A 24,774-nucleotide genomic window follows, 5' to 3' on the forward strand; every position below is an offset into this window, starting at 1 on the left:
GCGGTCGCGCATGCCCGGCTGGGGTGCTGCGGGCGCGGATGCCGGAGGCGGTGCGGCTCCGCAAACGGCGGTCGGTGCTGTACGGCTCGGCCGGCGGGGCTACCGCGCAGCGAGGTGCCGGTAAGCGGGGCCGGGCCGGGCCGGGCTGAGAGGGGCGCGGGACGGCCCCCGAGGGGCCCGTGACGGACCAGCCTCGCCCCCGCAGGTACGGCCGCGCCCGCGCCGCTGCTGGCGCGCGCTCTGGCGCTGCGGACGCTCAATTGCTTCCTCGTCCAGACCAGCTTCGTCCCGGACGAGTACTGGCAGTCGCTGGAGGTGGCCCATCGCATGGTCTTCAAATATCCTTCGCCTGCCGCGGCCCCTCATCGCTCCCCGCGGGCCGGAGGGGACACGGGTCCCGCGGTGCCGTGGGCGGGGGAGCGCTCGGGTACGGCTTTCCCCGGGAATAAGGTGCTGGCTTGACCAGCAACAAACACCCCACCGTTCTGGCCCAAGGGGGAAGGTCTAGACCAGGATGGTTTGGGTGAAGCTCTTCCTTTCAGTTGGTCATGATCTGTCCTTAATATTCATAATTATGGTTACCTGACTTGGGAATGGACAAGTAGCTTAAGGGGCTACTCGTACCCACTGATCTTTGCAAGCATGTACAAAGCATTACAGCTGCTGGCTAAGGATAATGTTCAGCTGCTGGTGAGTATCATCAAAAAATGTGCATCTGCTACTAAAATTCAATTTTAAAGCATTGTATTTAAATATAGTGTATTTTTATCATTGCCTGAGTAAAATGCAAAGCCTTGAGCCTGGCAATTATAGATATGTGAGTACAGAGACCCCACTGATTTCCCATGGGGGCAGAACTCATTCTTAGATTCATAGAGTCATTCATTCATAGATTTCCAGCACCGGTGCCTGCCACTGCAGAGGGTTATTCTTGGCCTCCATCAGTTTCTTGGAGTTTCATACTGATTGCGTTTGCCAGTACATCATAATTGCACAGTAATTCAGTTTTCCAAAGTGTTTAGCAATGTATATTTGTACTCAACCCACAACAACTAACAACAGTCCCTTTTGATTTCTATTGGAGATGTAAACCAGATAATTCTACTTTCCATCTCTAAACACTTTCAGCTGAACTTTAGACATTCTCTGTTTTGGTAGAAATACTATCCTTACCCAAGGACCTTACTGTTTCATTTTTAAAATCATAAAAAGCAATAGAGAATATTCACCAGTTCACTATTTTCATACCTGAACAGTTATTCACTAATTCAGTCCTCTCTTAAAACTTGGAATTTAACTTTGTTTGTTGTAAGTAGAGTTTTCTCTCTGCTTACACAGATCTGGGTCCCTAGGCTTGCACAGGCAGTGCTGGCTGCTTTTGCTGATGTGAAGCTTTACTCATTAGTGCAACACCTTGAAAATTCAGAAACAGCAAAGTTCGTGGTGAGTCACAAATTATTCATTTTAATAAACACTGGTTTTGTATGGTAAATAACAGCAAAATTATATGACACACCTTGAATAATTGCCACTTTCATTTAGGTGAACTTGTTTTAATTTGTTCATAATTATTTTCAGTTCTTCTGCCAACTCTGTTCCTGGTTTACATGGTATTCCTGTACCAGAACTCTAACAAATACCATGGAGACTATTCTTACCATTTTTGCTCTTTCCTATTATCCAATAAAAGGCTCCAAGATGGGGAACAGGTGAGACATTTTCTCTTAATAGTACTAACAGTCCAAATTTTTGGTTTGGGATGACACCAGTCTACTGATACTGTTTAAAATGCTAGTTTTTTTCTTAACATCTAAGGCAACCAAAGCCCCCTCATTCATGTAGCAAGAGTTCTGTCTCATGGAAGGAATACTCCAGTATTTCCTCTAAATATTTTTTAAGATTATGTTATAGCTGGTATGTAAAATTAGCTATTCCCATTTCCTTGTGCTAAGTGTGACTTTATGGGAAGCTTTATTTTAAACCTTAAAAAACTGGAATATATAGTAACTTTGGAAAAGATAAAAAAGGCTTTTTGGGGTCAGAAATTTGTGGTCACAATTTTCTTTACTGCTCAGTATTTTAAAGTAGATACCTCTAGTTAGCAACTCTGTTGCAACAAAGCAATTCTATTGCTGCAGCCTTCTAAGCAAAACAGAGTATCTGCACTTAAGAGAGTCAGTTACCTGCAGTATGAAAAACTTTTAGCCAGAGACATGACTAAAAATGTTGTTGAAATGTCACTGTCTGCAAAAGAATTGACCAGTCCTTTTGATAAGCTGCTGGGTTCTTTATGTTTCTTCCTTCTAGTTGTAAGTATTTAGCTTTGGTAGCACTTGCAATTGTTATTCGTCCCACTGCTGTTATTCCATGGATGCCTTTGGTCTTCAGCCATTTTTTGCAAGAACAGAGGAAAGCAGATCTTATCCTACATAACTGCATTCCAGTTGGGTAAGTTCTTTCTCAGTTTAAACTGGGACTGTGCATAGCTACATCTTAAGATGGGTTTTACCACTACAAAAGCGGACAAGCCAAAAAACCTGGTGTCATGTAAATAAAAAAGTGAACAGAGTCCTGTCCTTTTTCAAAAGTTTAAGGAAGGGGAATGTTTCCTTTAAACTGTTGTATATGCTGCAAAAAAAACACCAGGAAAGATGTCATTATGGTGAGACATGAGCAGCATTCCAGCTTAATCTGGGTTTGTGCCAAGGATACTAGGCGATGGCAAGTGGCCACTGTAAAATGGTCATGAGTATGGATAACCTCTAAAATACTAGGAATCAGAGTTTTGACAGCTATCTGGAGAAGACAGCAAATCTTCTCCAAAGACAAAAGCAATTCAGGCAATATCAGTGCAAAAAACTTTTCATTTTTGCAGATTGGTCACAATAGGAACCTCTTTAATAATTGACCGTGTGTTTTTTGGTGAGGTAAGCTGTTTTGAACTTGTCTTGTAAGAAGAAGGTTGGGGTTTAGTATTTTAGCATTCATGGATATTTCTCTGACTTCTCTTGTTTCTGTGACAGTGTTTGGCCTGTGATCTCTGGTGAGTATAATCATACATCCTAACCTACAAACCCTTGAACACTGATATTTCAGGTATTTCAAATGATGGACTGCTACATAAAATCAGTATGCTCAGACCTCAATAGTTATCAACAAAATTATACACTTCTGTGATTAATTGCTAAATATAGGAAGTCCATGCTGAGTCTTAGTGAAAAAAAAACCAAAAAACCAACCTGAAATAGGAGTGAAAATGTATTATATAGGGCAAGTGATGACTGTGTAATTCAATGTAGCTGTTGGGCTTGACTTTGGATTTGTGTTTACCTCCCCCCCCCTTCCAGTGGGTACTGGTTCAGCTGAACTTCTTGAAATTCAACGTGCTGCAGAATTTGGGAACATTTTACGGCTCTCATCCTTGGCATTGGTACTTCACTCAGGGACTCCCAGTCATCTTGGGTCCCCATCTGCCTTTCTTTATTCATGGCTGTGCACTGGCACCAAGGAGGTACCGCATCATTCTACTGGCAGTGATCTGGACAGTGCTGGTGTACAGGTAATCTCTCCTGAGTGGAATTACTGCCTCTTACTGGTTGTGTTCTTTGCAAAGCTCATGTCCACCCCAGAACCAAGCAGCATAGTATTCAGGTGAAGTGACAGAAAACTTGAAACTATTCAAACACTCCAAGAAATGCAGTCATATAAAACTGGTTCTATGATTTTGTGTAAAACTGCTTCATGCATTGTCACCAAAATGTGACAACATCTTTAGAATTTATTAGACCTTTAAAGAGCAAAATAATTCATCATGAAATGCAACAGAAAATGAAATTTAAAAAAATCCCCAAATCTCAACTCAACTACCCAGCAGGTGTTTAAGCAAAAATAGAACTAGTTAGAAAAATGAATTCACTAGATGCCTATTAATGAAAACACCATTTCATTTGATTCTTTAATACATCCTCAGTAAGATGAGAGGTTCTTAGGCCTCTAAAACTTGCTCCATTCACAAGTTTGCACACAGCTCTTAACTATCATAAGGCTGTATTTCTAATTTTAAGCTCAGAAGTATAAGAAAAGGTAAGCTTTTTCTAAAGCATCAGAATTAACTGTAGATTAAACAGGAGAGACACTTTCAGACAAGAAAAAATATAGCATGTAAATAAATACGAAGCAATAAATACTTTTATGCTATTGTTGTAATAGACTACAGCAAAACAGTAGCAAGACCAGAAATACCATTTCTTCTTTCCAGCTCAAAACTGGAAGTAGCTCTCTTGGCTTTAGGACTTTTTCACTTCCCATAGTCTTGTAAGAAAATCTTTGATTTGCAAGACATGAGTGTTGCAGTAATCCCCAAAAAAGCCCAAAAAGTCGGCATGGGAAATGGTTTATTGTTGTATTTGCAGGGATGACTGTTAATTTGCTAGATATAAATGGGCACTTGAATCTTAGCTTTTCATCCACACTATATATTGTGTCTTATTTCAGAAAACAAATGGGTGAAGTACTGGCTAAATTACATGTAGTTGTCAAGGAATCAGACCACTTAATTTTAGTAGCCAGGAATTTTTACCAGTGCTTGGTTTAAACTGATTAAATAATCTTAATTCAAATGGACTTATGTTCTTCAGAAGTGAGAATTTGGATTTTTACTTTTAACTGCTTCAGTATCAAAAGCTTCTTAATACATGCATGTGCTTTTCCAGTCCTCTGTGCTCTGAAACACATTCTGCCAACAGAACTGAAACATTTAACTTTCTTGATGTAATATTATATATTTTATTACAGCACACTGAGCCATAAGGAATTCAGGTTCATCTATCCAGTACTGCCATTCTGCATGATTTTTTGTGGTAAGCATTGGTTTCAAATGTCTTGCACCCTTACCTGGATATAATTTTTACCCAGAGAGAGACTGTTAATGGTCAATGTAGGTATTTGATAAAGGATTATTAAAATTAGCCTAGCCATTTCTTACAGCTAGTTAAAAAAAGAAAGAAAGAAAAAAGATAAGGAAGAGCAAGTGACTGTAGCACAGAAAGAATCCTCAGCATGGGTAACAGTATTCCTGCAAAAACATGACAGTTGTGTCCTAACTTTTCAGCACTGCCACCCATAAAATGAATCTTGTTCCTTGGCTTCTTTGCAGTATTCTTCTGCAGAGTACTTTCAAATATGCTTGACAAATGTCTTTCATTATGCAAGATAAAATTAAACTACCCTTTTCTAGATTCAGATGTTACAATGGAAGATTAAAACTTCTGGAACATGAAGCTGTATAGCTTCAGTTTAAATACAAGTTCTTTAGCCTATTTTGCTAGTCTAAACAAAAGTAAGTCTTATTTCAATAATTTTGCTCTCTGCTAAAATCAAATATGTAATAAGTCTTGGCTTAGTTCAGTAGCAGCAAGATGATCCCATTCTACCTTACATGCTGAAGAATTCCAGTCAAATAACAAAAAATACTGAGTATCTCTCAGCTTTCATGTCTGTAAAGGAATGAGGTCATCTATTCAATTTATCAATTCATTATCATCCATTTGGATACTTAAAAAAACTACAGAAGTTATTTCTGATAAGTCCATGGTTACAAAGTGATCTTAATTGCTCAAAACATTATAAAAGCAGAAAAAACTCCAATCGAATTTCAAAGTAATTTCCAAGCACACAAACATAAGCCAAGAGTGTTTCACAAAAGCAGTATAAAAAATGCCCATAATAGAGTATTACCAATTGTGTTTTAACCACAAGTGAATTGTAGACTTAATCTTCATCCAAGATACAATTTGGCAGAACTGACCAACTGAAAACTAATTTAATTTGTTACTGATTTCTGAAACATGCCTTGTAGCTTGTTTTCAGTGATTCAGTACAGGTGTCACCAAGCTACATAAACTATTTTTCTCATGTTACTGACAAGCATGTGACTTGAAAAGAGTTTTCAGACTGACTGCAACATGAAGCTGGTGTCTTTCGTATTCATCTAAGCTGGATGTGAGAAAGGAACTTCTGCAACCATCTCCCACCACCAGGAGAATTGCCTTTTCCCATAATTAGCTCCTTCAAGAAAAGTGAGGAAAAGGGGCAGCAATGGGAGATGGGAAAAAAATGAAGGAGTATGCTCTTCCAAGGCCAGCAGCTCAAAATTCAGTAACAATAAAGGAATGTTGTAGTTTTCAGCATTTTGGAGAAAAATAATACCACAGCCATGCACATGTAGCCATTTATTCTGGCTCTACATGGACTTGCTTGAATCAGAACACCTCAGAAAGTTGCCATATATCATTCATCCAAACTACTGAATGGACTATTATTCACTACAAGAAATTAAATTTAAAGAGACAAAGGACTGGTTTTGAAACTGTATTTCTGTATTTCAGGAGACAGGTGTGTGCTTAAGATTTACTCCATTAAATCCAAGAATTAAAAGAGCAAAGTCTAACGTTTGAATTTCCATTCAAAGAGTGAAGACACAATACTGTAGTAAAGTATCTCAAAGCAAAGTGTTGTTATTGACTGAGTAATGGTTTGCCACTGTATTAGGGTATTTTCAAAAATGTGTGAATTGTTTATTTCCCAAATTTACTCAAATGTTTCTATAGGGTATTCATTGAAACACCTGAAAGCATGGAAGAAAACTGCAGCAAGTTTCCTGCTCTTATCCAATTTAGTCCCAGCCCTGTACACAGGCTTGGTTCACCAGCGAGGCACTCTGGATGTTATGAGTCACATCCAGCAGCTCTGCAATAACTCTCAGCAGTCACAAGCTTTTGTCTTCATACTGATGCCATGCCACTCTACTCCATTTTACAGGTATTAAAAGTGTTAACAATGCACTACATTAACATCCAAACTCTTAATCACAAATCAAGATTTCTTTTTTCCAAGGCTTAATAAATTGAGATAGAGAAATATATACAGGAAGACTTTTGCTTTTTCATACAGCTAATAGAGTGACTAGGGGATATAAACCAAATGCCTATACCACAGAATAAAATTCAGCATCTAAGCTTTATTCATTTTTGTGAAATAGCTTTGTATGAGTATATGCAGAAAGTCTAATGACTTCTCCAAATAAGTCATACTTCTTCATTATGGTATCATTTGTAGCAAAACCAAACAGTAATTGTTACCATCAAACTGTATTGATTTTACTTCTGCTGCTAGGTAGTAAAGAAACATTATAACAGAATGACTTAGGTCACTGCAGAAGGTTTGCAGTAGGTCCTGAAAGTAAACAAAGTGTTAAAGCAGATATAAATAGTGAAGCTGATATGGGAAAGTACCTTTTTAAGAAACTGATGTTGAGCATATGGTATTTTTATTAAGATAAATGTATTTTCTGTTAACTGCTAACAACACAGTCCCAGCAGTTTGGAGCTGAGTCTGCTTGTTCTGCTTTGCTTCCATATGAAGTATTGAAGGGAAGAAAATACTACTCTGAGGAAAAAAAAATTAATTTATTTTTGTTTTGACTGAGGTACCTTTTAGATGAGTCATTTCAAATTTCTGATTCTGGTCAGTTTATCATGAAATGTGTGTTTTTGTTTTTCTCCCTAGTCATGTTCACTGTCCTCTAAAAATGAGATTCCTTCAGTGTCCCCCAAACCTAACTGGCAATGAGAGCTACATTGATGAAGCAGATGTATTTTACTCTAACCCACTTGGCTGGCTGAATAAGGAGTTTTACAATGACACATTACTACCCAGTCACTTGATCCTCTTCAGTGTGCTAGAACAGGTATGGTAACTACAAGGTGAAACAAACTACCTCTGAGGATAAGTTACAAAATAAATTAGGGAAGAGTTATAGTTAAAATTTTTGAAAATTGTTTTCCACAACTTTTTAAAACACAGCTTATATTAAAATTGACCCCTCTAGTCCATAATAAGAGTATTGATATCGTTCCAGTGATATATATTTAATGTTCATATTTAATATGCCCTCTCTTCTGTGCAAATTCTACAGGCCACAAAGTAATGTTTTATGGAATTCTTCTCAATCCATGTTAAAACAAATGTGCCATCTGTCCCCAGAAATTGCACTTCTAAGTAAGCAACAGTGAAAAGCAAAAACACCTGCAGTCACAGTACCTTTTAACCCCTCAAATCTTTAATGAAGTCCATGCACTCAAACAGCGGTGGCTGGTGAATATCCGCTCCGGATAGGATCAAACAGGATAGGTACTTCTTTTTCTAGCAGGCTTTCCTAAAATAAAGGATAAAGCTTCCCAGGGACTGTTGAAATGATGGTTGTCAGGAGACTTTGGAACACTATTCTTATGCTCCCAGCTGTGCTTTATTACTGTGGAAATTAATGTATGTTCATTTACAGGAAATATCATCATTTCTAGCTTTGAGGGGCTATGAGAAAACAGCCACTGTCTTTCATACTCATGTACCTCAAGGACGAGTTGGAAGCCACATCTCCATCTACAGGAGAAAAACTGAAATGAATTATCCCTGAAGATCAGTGCCTAGACCTTGGACCTAATAAGATCAATTTTGCATAGCAAAAGCTACTGTACTATAGCAGTAGCTGTGCTTAGATGTTGTACTGCAGAAAGGAGAGCAGTGAGTCTGAACTGGGGAAGTCAAATAGGAAGTCCCATGAGGCAGCCAGAGGCTGCCTGCAAACACATAAACCTCCTGAAGGCAGCTGCAGTAGCAGTAGGGCAGGGGTTGCTGGCCTACCTAACAACACACTGGGAAGACCAAAGTTACCATATGAATACTTAAGCAATAGAATACAGACAAGACTACATATAGAACTGTACAGCTATGCTAAATTTCTTTTATAAATAAAGACTTTTACCCACAATGTCTTTTATTTTTCTTCTACAATATGCAGATATGCAAGACATTTCAAGTGTTTAAATCAGCACGCTGATTAGAATGCAGCACAGCAAATTCTTCACAATTCAACAGGCTCTTGAACCCCCCCAAAGACAGGAAGCAAATATAAAGTTACAGAACACTAACAAATACATTACCACGATGTTGACCTCTTTTTTTGAAGGATGAGATGAAGTTAGTATATCAAACATTAGAGTTAGTAGTTGGTACATTATGCATGGCTCAAGCTTTAACTACACTAATGGAATGCAATTAAGCCTTTTTTCATACACAGGTCATGGCATGCCTAGTTTCTGCAACAATACTGCTGGCACCCAAATTATCTTTACTTCCAAAGAACAGCTAAAGCAACGGTACAGAATATGCAAATTAGAAAGACTGACTTCTGCCTGTTAACAAAAATGTGTAAAAATCAAATTATTCAGGAAAAAACCTTGCAACTTGCTGCTTTGTTGAAAAACAATTAGTTTGCAGAGTACGTGAATTTTAATCTTAATTTTTACAATAAATTACTCAATATTTTGGATCAAAGGGTAGTTGCCCCAACTCTATTTCAAGATTTGCCATGTGTCTTCCATTAGTGCGACCATGTTTATGCCATTTACCTTCTCTTTTATTACGGTGTTGGTACTTCTGAGCTTGTTTTTCATGTCTGGAATTTTCAGTTTGTGTAAAAGGTCTTTTAGGTCGACTGCAAGGAGTAAACAAAAGCTTATTACTACTAAAAGCATTTTGAAACACAATTACATTTTCAAGTACAGCTTTTAACATGCTGAAGTTCATTGAAAACAAAATTAGTAGTAAGTAGTCCTTTAGCTTGTAAGAAAAATGGGGGAGGCATTTTGTTTAAATCATCAATAAGATGGTATATATAAAAGAAATACATTCTAAAAATAAAAATGCAGCTGATATCACAAGCTTCTCTATAACAGTATCAGTAAAAGAATTTGGAATTGTTTTTCTGCAAACTGAAATTCTCACAAATTAGGTATTTAATTTTAAAATAATTTGATAATAATTTAGGAAGATGGACTATAAATAAAATTATAAACCTTATGTGTTTGTCAAAACCACATTAACTGGGTAATGATAATAGGACTATCACCCTCAAGGTTCAGCTTTCAATAGGAGGAAGTGCTACCTCACATAATACTTAGCAACCCCAAAGTAGTTAATAGTTCAGACTTCCAGCTGCAGTAAAGTACATGAAATGATAAATAATACAAGTGTAAATCTGTAAAGCCCTGAGAACACCTTTATATCCAAGAAAGGAATGTAAGAAACAATTGACACCAAGGGCCATTGTGAGTAAATATGAACAAAATTTAGTCAGGGTCAGGATGTGAACCAAAGCTTGCTATGTGATGAGCTCTGGGCATACAAACTAACCCAGTATTACATTAATCTGCAAGAGAGTGGTGAAATCTATCTGCCAGAACAGGACTTGGAGACACCTCAGATACACTCAAAAGTCTCATTCAGCAAAGGACAACAAGGAAGGCCTAGTTAATGCTCCAAGACAGTTACTTATTCCACCAGACCAGCAATTAGAGCTGTTCAGTCTAAAGAAATCCTACTGGCAGTTACAGTTTTCTAAGGAACCCAGCAGAAACATCAGATTGTGCTATGTACACATACCAAATTTATATAAAAGGTACTACAGATACACTTTATATAACATAATTAATATTTCTGCTAAGTCCTTCAGAAAGCCTTCTGGCATATGTGTGTGTGTATATGCATACACACACACACATAAATACACATACCTGCTCAAAGACCATTCATTACAATAAGGACACTGGTTGTCTTTACAAAAACCACTTCTTTGTGTTATCAAGTTCAGGAAACATGGAAACAAACCTGGGTCCATACTGGGGTGAATTATCATAATGGAAGTAGTATCTGTAGACGTATTTGTCCAAATCCTCAAAAACATTTTCATTATTATTTTGGTATTCCTTCATATCTTCCAGGTAATCCTTGACATCATTAACAAAATCAGTGAACAGCATCTGGTCATGTATAAACAATCCATTATGAAAAAACTTATTGATGAAATTTTCTAGTTCTCTCCAGTGATGAAAGTTATGTACAACTTGTTGCAAATACTTTCTCATTAGCCGATTAAATTCATCCACCCTGATGGGATCTGAAACTCTGTTAAAGAGACTAATGAATTCTTGATGAGCACATTCAAAAATACCAGAGCAGCCCTTTAGGGCAAACTGCTGTTTTCTATTACACAAATGATCATTGAGACATTTCTGGGAATCTGAATCTTTTTCAAATGTTGTAAAATGATGTTTTCTGCCATTTCTGGATTCTTTTGGCATGTGAGGTCCCCTGTAATGCATGTGCTTCAGATTCTCGTAGGAGTTGTGGTCTCGGTAAAAAGTTCGAGCTTTCTTGTTTGCTTCGTATCTTTTATCGCTTGATGACTTCTCTTTTTCATCAAAGATGTTTTTTGTGGTATCTTTGAAGTGTCTGAATGTAGACTTTACAGAATCAGAGAATTTTTTCAAGTTTTCTTTCACTGCTTCTTTAGCCTGCTTAATCTTTTCTTTATGGTGCCTTACAAACTCTTTTGTGGAATTTTTCATAGCATCAAAAGTTTCTTTAACTGAACCAAAAAATGTCTCCTTTGATTTCTTTCTACTCTTACTTTGCCCTTTAGCACCTTTCTTTTGTCCATTTTCATTAATTTCTTGCTTTTCAGATTGGTCTTTTGCTTCAACATACAGCTTCTCCCATAAGTCAGAGCGTTGTTGCTCAAAGTTTAGCTTTTTTTCTAGTTCTACCAGTCTTCCTCGTAGAGTTTCTATTTCTTGATTTTCTCTTAATGCCTCATCATCATCATTAGCACTGTCAGGTGTTTGACGAGAACTTAACTGTTCTAGTTCTTTTTTCAGAGCTTCTGTAACATGACGTTCTTTGTCCAGTTCTCGCCTTAACATCTGTGCCTCTGCAAAGAGTGTTTCCTTTTGCCTGAGAAAATTGCTGTTCCTTTGCTTTTCCTCTTCCAAATGCTCCCTTAGTTTCTGATTTTCTATTACAATAGATTCAGTGCTACTACCTTTATCTTCTAAGTTTCTAATTTGTTGTCTTAGCTTCCTTAGTTCTTCCTGAAGTGAGGCCAAAGCTTTTTCTTCCTTCTCTAGAGATTCTCTTAAGTGCTGATTTTCTGCAGCAAGACTTTTTCTTTGAGAATCAAAGGATTTCTTCTCCACCTCAGTAAAGGTCAAACATGTGGCAAGGTCTCCCTTGAGTGACTAAAAGAAACAAAAAGGAAACAAGCAGAAATACTACAATGAGAATTGTTACAATTTTAGCTAGAAAGATGAAAAAACAAGGCAGCCCAAACAGAGCTTACTTGTCATTTTGGATGCAGTGAAACATGCGCAGCAAGATGCAAAAATAGAGCTGGTTTGTTTATCTCAGTTGGGTTTGTTTATCACACACTTTCTTGGCAACGAAGACCATGTGAGAAACTCCCCCAGCCAGCCAGAGGTCATCACCCCTCACTTGTATTGGTTTAACTAGCTAAAGGATACTCAGTTTGGTACATGAACTCTAACATTTTAAAAGGAAATCAAAATGTGCATGTTTGCTGTTGATTTATGTTCAGCAAACTGGATTTACAGTTTACAAAAATAAATTAGCAGAAGCAAAGATATTTAGCTGGTGGGGCAGAAATTCACAAACTGATTTTGAACCAAATCTGTTGCTGAAAATACCTGTTTGTGTAACTATATACTGACACAAAAGGAGCTCCCCAGTCTGTTAGCATCATTGACAAGCTCTAGAACATACTGAATTATGTACAAATGCTGCTAACAGACACATAAAAGAAAACAAAAAAAAAAAAAAAAGAGACTCCCATATCTTCTCTCTGGATGATGCAACAGTAAAAAACAGAAGTATGGCTTAAGAATTTAAAAAATTAATAACCATCAATAATTTAGAAAGCAAATTCACAAAATCGGTAGATTCAACACGTTTTTACAAGCATTTTCTACTTCAGCTGTCCTCATTAAAGAACATGGCATTGCATCACAGAGAAACAGTCTCTGTGTCCAGATAACTCCTAGACTACAGACATAAAACCCAGTACTGTTTAAACACATTCCAAGAGCAAATTCAATCAACATAAATATTTGTCAAGAATTCAGGGGAAAGTTCTCTGAAAGAACTTACTAAAGACAAAAATTTAATGGATTTGTATGAGAAATTACACTTTGTGTCATATACACATATAATGACAGAATAATGCAATGTCTTCAAGCTAAGCTCACACCTACCCCCACTTTGTGGTGCACTTGATCTCCTTGCTCTTGTTGGCACTGGTAAAGGTCATCTTTCATATCTTTTAATTCACGTGTCTTTGTCACCACCTGCTGCTGTTTCTGGATCTGCACTGTACCTATAAAGATAAAAAGGTTTCTTTTGATAGACTGACTCAGAGTAAGCAGCTAGAGGAACAGAGGAACCTAAACATCATCCTCATCTTCTCTGCAAATTCAAAAGCATTCCTACCTTGCCATTTCAGCCCTGTTCTTACCAGTGTTTAGCTGTAGCAAAATTGGTTTTTTTAAATGATAAGTAATTTCTCAGACCCAAAGATTTGCTTCTACACTGTTTTTTCATTAAAAACAAATAAAGGAATTTTGGAACACTACATAGAAATAAGTAAGATCCAAATCAACAAAAGTTATGCTGGAAAGAATATTTGTGACTTCCCTGTAATTTTTTTAGTAACATGCAAGTCAATCAGGATAAAAGCAAGATTATTGGTCCATGCATTATCCACTTCACAACTACAACCTTCACTGTTAATTGAATTACATGAATAAGACGGTATTAGCACAGTATTTTTTAAATTTTCATGCAAAAATACAATTATTACACACTGCTCACAAAGCAGCTAGTATTGCAGGCCCTGCAGTAGGCTGCAGAGTAAGCAATTGTCCTGTTTTTCAGTTGTCAGACAAATGCTGAGACACCCTGGCTTTCATAAAAAGTATCTTTGCTGTACTAGCCAAATTTTTTCTCAAGAACAACTTCTTGACTGGTACTTCTTTACCTAACACATATTCTCTAAATCCTAACACTGATGTAGATTTTACATATTTGCTTTTAAGATTCTCTTGAATTGACTCTAGAGAGGAAGGCAACAGCAATTTTTAGGTATTTCTTTCAAAACCAATGCAGCATATTCAGAGCTCTGTTTCTGTATTTAAAGAGAGGGGAAGACGTATTGTTAAACAGAATACTGTAAGTACACTTCCACTAGGAATGTTTTGTGCTGTCTTTATTTTTATCTATTGTCAAGTGTGACCTTGAAAACAGACTGTTATATTAAACCAAGTTGAACTATAATAGTTCAATTCAGCTAAGTGAAGGCAACATTTTTACAGCAATGATTTTAAGTCTGCAGAGTCCTAGTAAACACTTCTTAGAAGGAGTACAGATCCCTTCATAAGTGAATTTAAGTATACTGACAAAAATTTGGTATTAATATTTAACTTTTATAGATACTTTTGAGGAAGTCCATAGATCCTAACAATCTAAAGCCTGCATCTGAAAAATCATCATTTAGTGTAAAGGGTTCATGTTAGGTAGTACCTGAATTACAGAAAAACTCTTAAAGCTCTCTTTCTCTCCTTATCAAAAAATCTTGATTTAGGAACAGTAAGCAAAAATTACATTTAGCAACACTGAAAATGAACATTTTGAGGTGCCGTTCCTAAGTTATTAGCTTGTGTTTCCAGCTGGTACTCTAAATCACAGTATCCTTCAGTTCATTAAGTAACCAATCCAAATCCCTAGCATTATAGCTATAGTTCCCCTTGCAGTTCCTGGTTAAAGAAAAAAATTAAATATCTGAATGTCCATAATGGGACCTTTTTCTGGCAAGGACTTTCTACCTAACTTAAGCTTCATCTGTTACCTGAAAAGTTTGCCCTCTTTCAATTCTCCTTCCTAGAGCATCATAAAGCCAGTTAACTCAGTTTAATACTGATTAGGATACAGTTACTGATTAAAATCTAACCCTAGTTTCTTTCTACATTTCTAAAAGTCTTAAAGGACTAAATGGAAAACACTATCCTCATATTGACTCAAGAAAAGAAAAGTGATTTATAAAAAGTCACCCTTTCCAATCCTCTTGCGTGATAATTAGCCTAACATTAGAAGAGTGCTGTGGGAAACATTCATTCCAAGCTGAACCACAAAAATACGAAGTAGCCCTCTAGGGAGATGGACTTCTCTCTGCAAGCTTGTGTTGGAAAAAAAAAAAACAAACCTAAAAACAAGAAGATAGAAGCAGGACTTCACTTTCTTTCTAGTGGTAGAAAGATGAGTTATCACATAACCATGAAGAACTTTCACCTGAAGAAGCAAAAACTGAAGCCACACAGAGTTGCTTTCTTTCTGCTGAAAATGCTGCTGTCACTGTCATCAGTGATGACAATTTTACTTAGTAGTACAGATTCAATGCATGAACAAGTGAATTCCTTAAAAAATGTGTTACCCTGAGTCCACATTCAAAGTGTATTTTTAATCTGTAGATCTCCAAGTTCTTTGAAAGGACAGTATTTGTCATTAACAGCAAACTAAACACCATGAAATGATTAACAACTGAAATCTCAAGTTCCCACCACAAACAGTATCACAGACTGGTCTGGTCATCGTGCTCTTCTATGCCCCTAGCATGGTTCACCAAACAGTTTTCAAACCAGTTACTACCACCTGCTATACCTGCTACATAAAACATGTTTGTATGATTGGATTAGTTGTTCCTATAATCCCACATACACCAGCAATCCCTGAGACTTGATTTTTCGTTTTATTTTCATAATGTAAGTATGCATACATATATGGATGTGTGTGTACACAGACACACATGGTTTAGAAAGTAAATCTGAATGCAAGCACAGCATCCACAGTACATCACTCAAGGCTCTTACCTTCAGGTTTACCTAAGAATAAAAAAAATTTGGATCAAGTGAAAAATTAATACAAATCTCAAAAGAAGTGCCAAAAACTAAATTCCTAACAATTAGTCAACACTAAATCCAAAGAGAATGATATCCCCCGTCTCCAACTGAACCACGTTTCTTTCCAGAAAGGAATATTTTCATATGAAATTAGAGTTACTCAGGAAAATTTACTATTCACCACATTACTATACAAAGTAGTGTATATTACATCCAGTGGTGCTGCTGAAGGACCTCCCTGTATTACCAATACAGCAGCAGTTGCTCTCTCTCACTTTTAGGTTTAGGTTGTTAGCAGAGAACAAGAAACATCAATCACAATAAAACAGCATTTGCTGCAAGATGTGGAGCCTGCATGTGCTGCTCTCCCTGAACTCACCATAGAAGTGTCCGAAGCCCATGCTGATGGCAATCACCAGCGCCAGGATGATGCATCTGTTCAGGCCGCTGCTGAACTGGCGCTTGTGCTGCTCCTCCCGGGGCGGCTCCGCCTCGGGCTCTGCCGGTGCCGACCCCTCGGGCTCTGAGCTCGACACCCCGCGCTTCCTCGGGCGCCGCTTGCGCACTGCGGGGCTGCCCTGGCTGCTGGTTTCATCACTGCTGGACTCCTCAGGGCTGGCCTGAGATGAAAAAACTGAAAAGCAACATATAGTGGTGGTTAAAATGCATTAAATATTGTGTTAAAGAGCAAACTGAGTATCAAGAGCCATAATACTTATGCAAAATAGATTTGGCGTTTATCTTTGAGTACATTAATAAAACAAAATCAAAATTCTAATGATATTGTTTGTGCTGGAAATTATGCAAGTAATGCGTGCTCTCTAACGATAAAAATTAATTTTTTAAAGCTAAATGATAGAGAATCAAGAAATCATCAGTAAAAAGCTGTATGGCACTTCCCCATATCTTACCATTCACCTCATTATGAAGTGTTTCAGTCAATCCTGCCTCCTAAAGCACCTACATGTACTACCCCTGCAAATTCTTATGAGGTAGAAAGACTAAGAATTCAGTTTTCCTTCTGTTGCAGCTATTAAAACTGAAATAATTAATAATGAAGGAGCAATATAAAGGCTTGATAAAAGAAGGCCTCCTAAAGACAGACATGGTTTTGTTACCTACTCTCAAAAAATTTCATTCTGTGATCTGCATTTAACTTCAGACAAAATTACATTAAAGTTTCATTAATGTAGCTATTAGAAATACTCAAAATCAAGATACAAATTTATTTAAATATGCAATTTTGTTTAAATATCTACCATATACTATCTGTTAAAATCTTTACCCACCTTTCAAAAAAGCAATTTTCAACCACTACTGCACAGGATAAAAACCACTGAATTACTTTTCTGTTTGTTCTTTCCCAACACTCTTCTATTACCTGACTGAAATTTTGGTAAATTGGACAAGATTTGAGACAAGAACAAATTCTAACCTCAAAAAATACCTTTTATAGAATTTTTGCAAAATCATGTTAATTATACCCTCTGTATGTTCATGTTCCAATGGCCCAAAAGCCACATATTCTAACCAGGAAAATATCAGAGCTGTAATTGCTTGTTCCCATTTGTACAAATGTTTGCTGCATATACTGTAAATAGATTTATGTAATCCAGTATGTAAGTAATTATCATTTAATCTCCCTCCTTTAAAAGTGTAACTTTCATGTGCAAGGTAAATATAATGGGGAAGCAGAAGTAGGGTGGAAAAGTAGCTTTCAATTCACATGTCTGGAATAAATTCAATGGGACCAGTGAAGTCTCCAGCCATGACAAAGTGCTCCAGCTTGGACACTAATTTTGCCGCTGAGAATCACACAATGCTAATGCCCCTCCTAGAAATGTGGCTGTTCATTCTCATATCAAACACCATTACTCAAAATTTAAAAATACAAATATAGAGAGACTGTTCTTGAACAGTTCACAACTGAAAAATCATTTGTTTGAGCAAAGCCATGCACACATCACTGAGCAAACAAAATGCTGAGCAGTGTTACCTATTATCTATAAAATGCATTACTACTTAAGAGTCTTCATTTGAAATAAATTACAGCTTAATAGAAGTGAATGCATCAAGCCCAGAAAAGATCACCCATTAGTATCTGGAACACTTCTCATTTCTAAGTCCATGGACAAGCAACATGACAGACTATGAAAGACAATTTCCTCCCTTAATAAAAAACTCTATTTTACTATATCAGTCAAATCAGATCAACCAAGCAGACTTGTCAATAAAGACAAATCACTTAAACAGTGACTCAGACATGCAGACACTTAAATTAATTTATATAGTTTAGTAGAGAAGGACACTATTTTATAATCAGTCATTTAAGCAGGTGCATACTTCCCAGTCCTGGAAAACAAAGGAAAACATTCAGAATGCACCTAGAATGCAGAGGTCAGACATTATAGAGAAATATACAGGGTAGACTTAGTAAGAGGTATTATTCTTGCTCATCTGTGGGGTTTTTAGGGTTCTTCAACAACCAAAGCAGCTTACACACATGGAATACAAAAGTGGTTAAGGAACAAGCTGCTTCTAGCCAAATGAGAAAATTCTTGGACATACACTGGACAGCAAAGAATAGGAAAGAAAAACAAAAAAAGACAATCAGAAAGAAAAATGCTGTGAGACACTTAAAGCCATTCATAAGCACTTACTGGCAAACTGTCAACAGCAATCACACTTTCAAGCAAGAATGACACTGCCTTACAGCTGCTGTAAGAGCTCAATACAAATTGCTCTAACAGTATCAGGATGGAAAGGACTACAAAGAAAACAAAGTGTGACCACAATAGCAGTCCTAATTCTTAGTTTCTACTGTGATTTTGAAGTGTCATATCTACACCAGAAATCAGATTAGGTCAATTGACATTTCTGCACAGATACAGACAGCTCAGATACAGTTGACTGCAGCATATGGGTACTTCTGCTGGCTGAATGTCATTCATGAAGCAATGTTATTAAAACATATTTGTTTGCATGATGAAGACAGCCTAAATAGGAACTGGTTTGCAAAAAGAAGTGGCAGAAAATCCTTGTAGAACACTTTAGTATCTACATAAGGAAGAATCTGAGGCTCATCCTTTTTCAACACAAAAGAACACTCAACAGGAAGTGGATGGCAAAGATTTCTGTTGCCACTTTTTGCCACTGCTAAAACATTGGCATTTAAAATAATTGCAAAAGTACTCCTGACATTTTCTGCAATACCTGATCAATTGAATGCACAGCACTAAAGGCCATGCTGAAATCAGCTTAAATCAGAAGGAAGAAATTCTTTTTGCCAGGCACATGTAGGCTTGGAATCCAACAAGAGCTATCCATTTAAACAATCAAACGCACACATTAAAATATATTACAAACCTTACTGATGTCTGCTCCAAACCTACATGCAAGGTTAACATCTTTTTAAAGAAGCACATAAGACACTGACAGCTTAGCCAAGTTCTTCAGTGAGGATTGGCTTTCAGCATCTGTCTAGAATATGACTACTACAAGATCAAGTCAGATTGCTATCAAAAATGGTAAGAACACTCCATGCAAGCCATAAGCAATCAGCTTTGCACAAGCTGATCACATTTAATCACACCACCTTGGAAAGGAAGACTGCGAGATACATGCTCTTTCACCTCATTTCCCCATCCCCTTACACAAGCAGGAATCTTCCACAGCTTCTCCAGCCAACTGACTTTGGTGTACAAAAACATAGGGGGGAAAAGAAAGGCAGTTTTAGAACTCATCCCCAAAAGAAAAAACAAAGTCAACTAAATTTTAATTTTTAAGTCAGATTCCCAGAAGACTTAAAGAAGGCCACAGCTCTGTTACAAATCTTCCCTGGTTATAATTAGATGCTAAGCTGTCACTTTCTGTTTCCAGTTGATACTATACAGGTACGCAAACATTTAATGATGCTGTATCCTACTCTAAGATAAAACAATTTTATCTTAAAAAAAAATTAGGTAAAATCCTGCTTGTATAATAAACTTAATTTGAAAGATAAAAATCAGCAATACAAAGGCGTCATAGAGCCAAAAAGAATTACAGAGGAAGACTAGAGAACTAGAGAAGAGCAACACAACAAAGTTTTTTGCTTGTATTTGTTGGGATTTTTGTTTGTTCTTCTTCACTGGACAATTATTCATCTCCTTCCTCCCGATTATAATGCACTGCTTATTTCAGCCAAGCACAGGGAGTATCTTAAATATCTAAATATACACTACATAGCTATGAGGGTGGTACAAAGTTTCTGTAGTCATACTGCTTACTCCTCATGGCACCAAAAATCATCTCCCACTTGCTAGTCATTTATGCTAACTCTATATAAAGCCCAAAATATTGCCAAGAGAAAACCTACAATTATTCTGTGAACTAAAAGTCATTTTAATTCCCCAAGATATGCTACAAATTAACTTTCTGTTTAAAATAGTGAATACTTAATGAGAGAGATTGCTTTCAAATAAAAAGATTGCAGACATACATTTATACAAAATTGTAGAGGGCATCTAGAGTTTTTATAGAGATTTCAAATACTTGGACATATACTCAAGAAAAATCATTATTTTTTTCCTCTCTCCACAAAAAGTGGGTTCCCTAACCAAAGATTGGTTTGAACTTTTTCCTGGTAACATTTTTGCACACAGCTGCTTAGGACTGTATTGCTCTTACCAGTTTCTACGTGGGAAAATGCATATTGACTGCTAGAGGAGGAACCCATGTTAAAATCCTCTGAACTTTGAGCTTCTTCACCATCAGCTGGAGCTTCCTCCTGACTCTGCGTTTCTTCAGGTTTTGGAGCTTCAAGTGTAACAATGTCAGAATCATCGCTAATAGCTCCAATGCAGGACACATCATCAGGAACTTTTTCTTTACTTCCCTAGGGAAACGGACAATGTGAGAATTATTCAGACACATAAAACAAAGTAATAAAAAAAAAAAAACAAGAATTGTTGGAACTTTAGGAAAGGAAAAAATTGTGTCTTTATTTTAATGCCTTCAAAACATTTCTTGCCATTGAGATGGGGCATACAGAAGCTTCTGAGTAATGTAATCTGTAATGTAATTTACCTCTGGAGCTGTCTGAGTTTCCTCAAAACCAGATAGAGTATTATCTACTGCTGGGATCTCTTCATCATTGTTGCACTGAGCTACATGAATAAAAAGAGGAAATAAATAAGCAAACAAATATGGGATTAAAAGCAGCAATGACATATTATGCCCACATAATATTAAAAAACAGTGTCACAATGTAATTTTTTAGGAGTACAAGCATTGATGGTTCCTTCCAAATTATTTGATCTATTATACAACTAAATGGACAAAATGAAAGACATTAATTTCACATATTTCAGGAAAAAATACTTGTATAAAACTCATGACTGAATATTTTCTATAGCACTGGTGAAGTAAATACCCTTACAGAGGTCCACAAAATACACAAAAACCTATTGAAAATACTAATTTTGTGTCAATGCTACAACAAATACTGACCTATTTCATTAAACTGCTCCTCTTTTAATATCTTACCTTGCAAATCAATTGCTTGCTCCTCTTCTTGCAAAGAAACATATTCTTCTGAAACAAACTCATGGTTATCATTTGTGCTTCCATTTTCTGAGGTCACTGTCTCTATGTCAGAACCCTGAAGAGTTTAAATGGACATTACAGTTATTGGGATTTCCAGTAAAGTAGGAAGAAAGGGTTACAAAGAAAACAGAATATTACTAATAAAACCAGAAACAGAAAAACTGAGCCTTTAAAACTGAAGACAGCTTTGAACAAAGAAAAGCAAGTGAAATACCAAGTAATTAACTAGACTGAAACAAGTGTTAGTGTGCAATACTCATAACTGAGGTTAAAAAAAGTTAGATGAGGTCAATTCTAGGGGGGAAAATGACAGCAATTTAGGCATTAATTAACAACTACACCAAGTATTTTAAATAACTATTTTTATTGTCTTTATTAGACCCACTTATTAAATGGAATTTAGAGAAACAGTAGGTTTTGAATATGGCATCGAATTTTTACTCACTCAGTAGGTCCATCTACTGTACACAAACACACACACCCTCCCAAAACCAGAACTCTCAAGCATACCAACATGAGTTCTAATAAACAGTACTACCAGGAAAAACTATATGGAACCTCATCTCAATTCCAGCCAGAAATTTTGAAAGGCTGCTTATACAGTACATCTCTGACACCTCAAAACCAAATATTGATACAAACTCTATATTGGATTTCTGTCTTTAATCCAGAAAGAAGCCTTCGTTATTAGTCAGCTGCCAGTCAGCAACACCAGAGAACAACAGGAACTGGAAATAAACAACAGCAGGAGACTGCAGGGTATTAAAGGCAAGCAATATGCTTGACAATTCCAAATATTTAATCTTTATATTGTAATTTTTGTTTAAAAGTACTGATAAGATACCAGTAAGGCTATTAGCAAACTACAAACATGCAAAACAGAACTGAAAAATACTAAGTGACTCTGATCCATAAATAAGTTGCGCTGTTTTTGTAAACAGAGATAGTTATTTTTGCAACAGCAGGTGTGAAATTACAGTAGCAGCAATACTTCCAGATCAGTTTCCCTGGATGTCTCATTTCAGACTCAAGCAAACATGTATGCTTTTGTTTTTATGGAGACTGTACTTCAGGAAGATTAGAAACCTCAGAAAGAATTGCATAAGATACATTCTATAATCATGTTACAAAGTTATGTTTCTTTTTAAAAGGCTGCAAAAATTAACTGCTTTGCTAAACTGTTACACACTTTGTATCTTTTTAAATACTTAGTATCTTTTTTCTTTTGCCTGCATAAGCATCACAACTTCGATTTGATGTGTTTTGCATCAAAATGCATCAAATGCAGAAATTCACCCCTAATTTACAATTTACTATAATCTGAATGAAATCTCAGGAAACAAAATACGAATTTGGGGTTTTGGGGTTGGTTGGGTTTTACAGACAGGTATACAGGTTTATTATGTGACAATTATTCTCTGGTGTGACAGAACCACTACATTCATTTCTTAATTTGTGAATAAGAGGAATAACAACATTTCAGTTTCCCCAGGCTCTACAAGAAGAAAAACATCAGGAGTATTGCTTAAGACAGATTACAGTTTTAGCTAAAAACCCAAGAAAATGGGCTAGCTGAGTACATGGTAAGCCATATTTTTCTTAAAAACAGAGTCAGGTGTGAATGCATGAACTCTCTGATACACTTCATCTAATCCTGGACCTTCACCACTCTTCCATTTCAGCAATAGCAAAGAGGCCAAAAAAAAGAGATTGTCACCTCCCTACCCTCCTACACAAAATTAGCAAGTCCTTTCGTAGGAGCAGTCCAACAATGCACAGCACCACTTCTCTGTCCAAAGCCCACACTCAGTCCAGCACACACAGCTGCCAGTACCCTGCAGCCACAGCCTGGAAAATGGCCACTTCTTGCACCTCAACTCACCGCAAAACATATCCAGAAACAGATTCCACTGTGTCATCATCAATACAGGTCACAACAGTATGTGAGAAAATAATACTGCAGTACTCCAAATGTATCTAACCCATAGTTCTACCCCTGCCCTAAATATCCAAATCAATTCACTGCTGTATACAGAAGTCCACGTGCCCCCTCCCTGGGTAACAGCTGTGTGAAGGGTACCTGGCCATCCCATCCATTCTACTTTCTTCATGCTCAGATTCAAAGCTGTCCTACCAGAAGAATGCTAATTATGACAGCTCTCAAACACCAGTGTTTCCCCATTTTTATTTCACTCAATCAGGGATGAATAACTGGGAACACAAAATCTCCATGTCACAGAAATCTGTTCTGCTTTGGTTAGACAAATCCCAGCCATCCTACAATCTTGTGTTATGTTAACTTATTTAGACTGCATAATTCATTTGCAGTTACAGTGTAAAATAACCATCCCAAGAATGAAAATAAAGTCTGCACTTCACAGCTGAATAACCCAACTGCTGAACTCAACCTCTAAATCCTTTCATTTTTATCTGAACTCTGTGAGTCCAGCAGCCTGTGCACTCTCATAGGCCACTTGGCCTTGAGGAATGGAGTGCATGAGTTTTATGTTTCTTTTGGTGACAAGATTCCCAATCTGTCACCCAGCCCAAAACAAGGAAAAGAAGTTTTAACCATCTCTTAAATACCAGTTTGCTGTCAACAGAAATGAAAGCATGGCCCAATATTTATAAACTTCAAACTGTATAACTTGTGACATGGAAGTGTCAAAACATGAATGCCATCACATGTTTGTAATAGCTTGGTTCCAAGTTACCCCTTTTCATTATAATCTGCAAAACAAGGGAATGTGCAGTGAAGGACAAAGGACAGTTGATCACTATGCATGATCTTCAGCCATTTTTTCCTACTTTCCTCCTCTGAATGAAAATCTCACATACAACTCCTTGAAATTTTTTGCCCTGAAATTGGGGCAGGCAACAAGTAGATGCAGGCAATAGGGAAGTGTCATTCCAGGAAAACTGTCAACACATCTGTCCTGAGGATTCTGGCTCAACGGCCTCCTCAGTTTACAAGACAATGTTAAATACTTAAGAACCAAACCAAACAAGCAAAACCAACCCACCCATCCTACACACACACACATCAGCCAAGATCTGAAGAGATAGAAAAATCCTCAGGACTGAAGGAGGAAAGGATACTGGATATCCACTCTACCAGGAAGGGCTTCTCAGAGGTTCTGAGCAACTCAGGCCCACCTTGTCCACTGTGGGAAAGGAAGATAAAACACACTTCTATCTACATTCATGTGTCTACACCTGAGCAGGTATTGAAGGCACTGTTTTAATCACCACAGTCAGTGCAGTCATTTGATCAAACCTAAGTGCTGACCCTGACATAAGACTCCTGCTCTCCAGACTCCACTGCAGC

The 24,774-nt window shown here is 37.1% G+C and overlaps 2 protein-coding genes across 6 annotated transcripts in view; one reads left to right on the forward strand and one right to left on the reverse strand.

Annotated features, from left to right (window-relative positions):
• PIGB (phosphatidylinositol glycan anchor biosynthesis class B) lies at nucleotides 1–8,670 on the forward strand. Its single transcript, XM_088063272.1, has 12 exons — nucleotides 1–120; nucleotides 206–336; nucleotides 571–690; nucleotides 1,339–1,443; nucleotides 1,579–1,709; nucleotides 2,308–2,448; nucleotides 2,876–2,927; nucleotides 3,348–3,559; nucleotides 4,795–4,859; nucleotides 6,609–6,819; nucleotides 7,567–7,747; nucleotides 8,342–8,670. Exons 1-12 carry the CDS (start codon nucleotides 39–41, stop codon nucleotides 8,471–8,473), a joined length of 1,563 nt encoding a protein of 520 aa, XP_087919398.1. The 5' UTR covers nucleotides 1–38; the 3' UTR covers nucleotides 8,474–8,670.
• Nucleotides 7,752–24,774, reverse strand: part of CCPG1 (cell cycle progression 1) — a 22,079-nt gene continuing 5,056 nt past the window's right edge. Inside the window, exons 3-12 of one of the 5 annotated variants that reach the window (XM_014251145.2) lie at nucleotides 21,387–21,501; nucleotides 20,928–21,007; nucleotides 20,529–20,736; nucleotides 19,456–19,551; nucleotides 16,240–16,494; nucleotides 15,831–15,842; nucleotides 13,164–13,285; nucleotides 10,726–12,134; nucleotides 9,468–9,553; nucleotides 7,752–8,215 (exon numbers count right to left, since the gene is read on the reverse strand). In XM_014251145.2, the coding sequence (XP_014106620.2) occupies nucleotides 8,178–8,215; nucleotides 9,468–9,553; nucleotides 10,726–12,134; nucleotides 13,164–13,285; nucleotides 15,831–15,842; nucleotides 16,240–16,494; nucleotides 19,456–19,551; nucleotides 20,529–20,736; nucleotides 20,928–21,007; nucleotides 21,387–21,501 (2,421 nt within the window). In that variant the 3' untranslated portion in view covers nucleotides 7,752–8,177. Of the gene's footprint in view, nucleotides 8,216–8,815; nucleotides 9,554–10,725; nucleotides 12,135–13,163; nucleotides 13,286–15,830; nucleotides 15,843–16,239; nucleotides 16,495–19,455; nucleotides 19,552–20,528; nucleotides 20,737–20,927; nucleotides 21,008–21,386; nucleotides 21,502–24,774 lie in introns of those variants that run through there. The other 4 variants (XM_014251142.2, XM_014251146.2, XM_014251144.2 and 1 more) reach the window with 4 other exon arrangements.

The sequence above is a fragment of the Pseudopodoces humilis genome, chromosome 16 (genome assembly GCF_049639895.1).
Source record: "Pseudopodoces humilis isolate 2021_Gansu_Grassland_sample_001 chromosome 16, ASM4963989v1, whole genome shotgun sequence".
NCBI lineage: Eukaryota > Metazoa > Chordata > Aves > Passeriformes > Paridae > Pseudopodoces > Pseudopodoces humilis.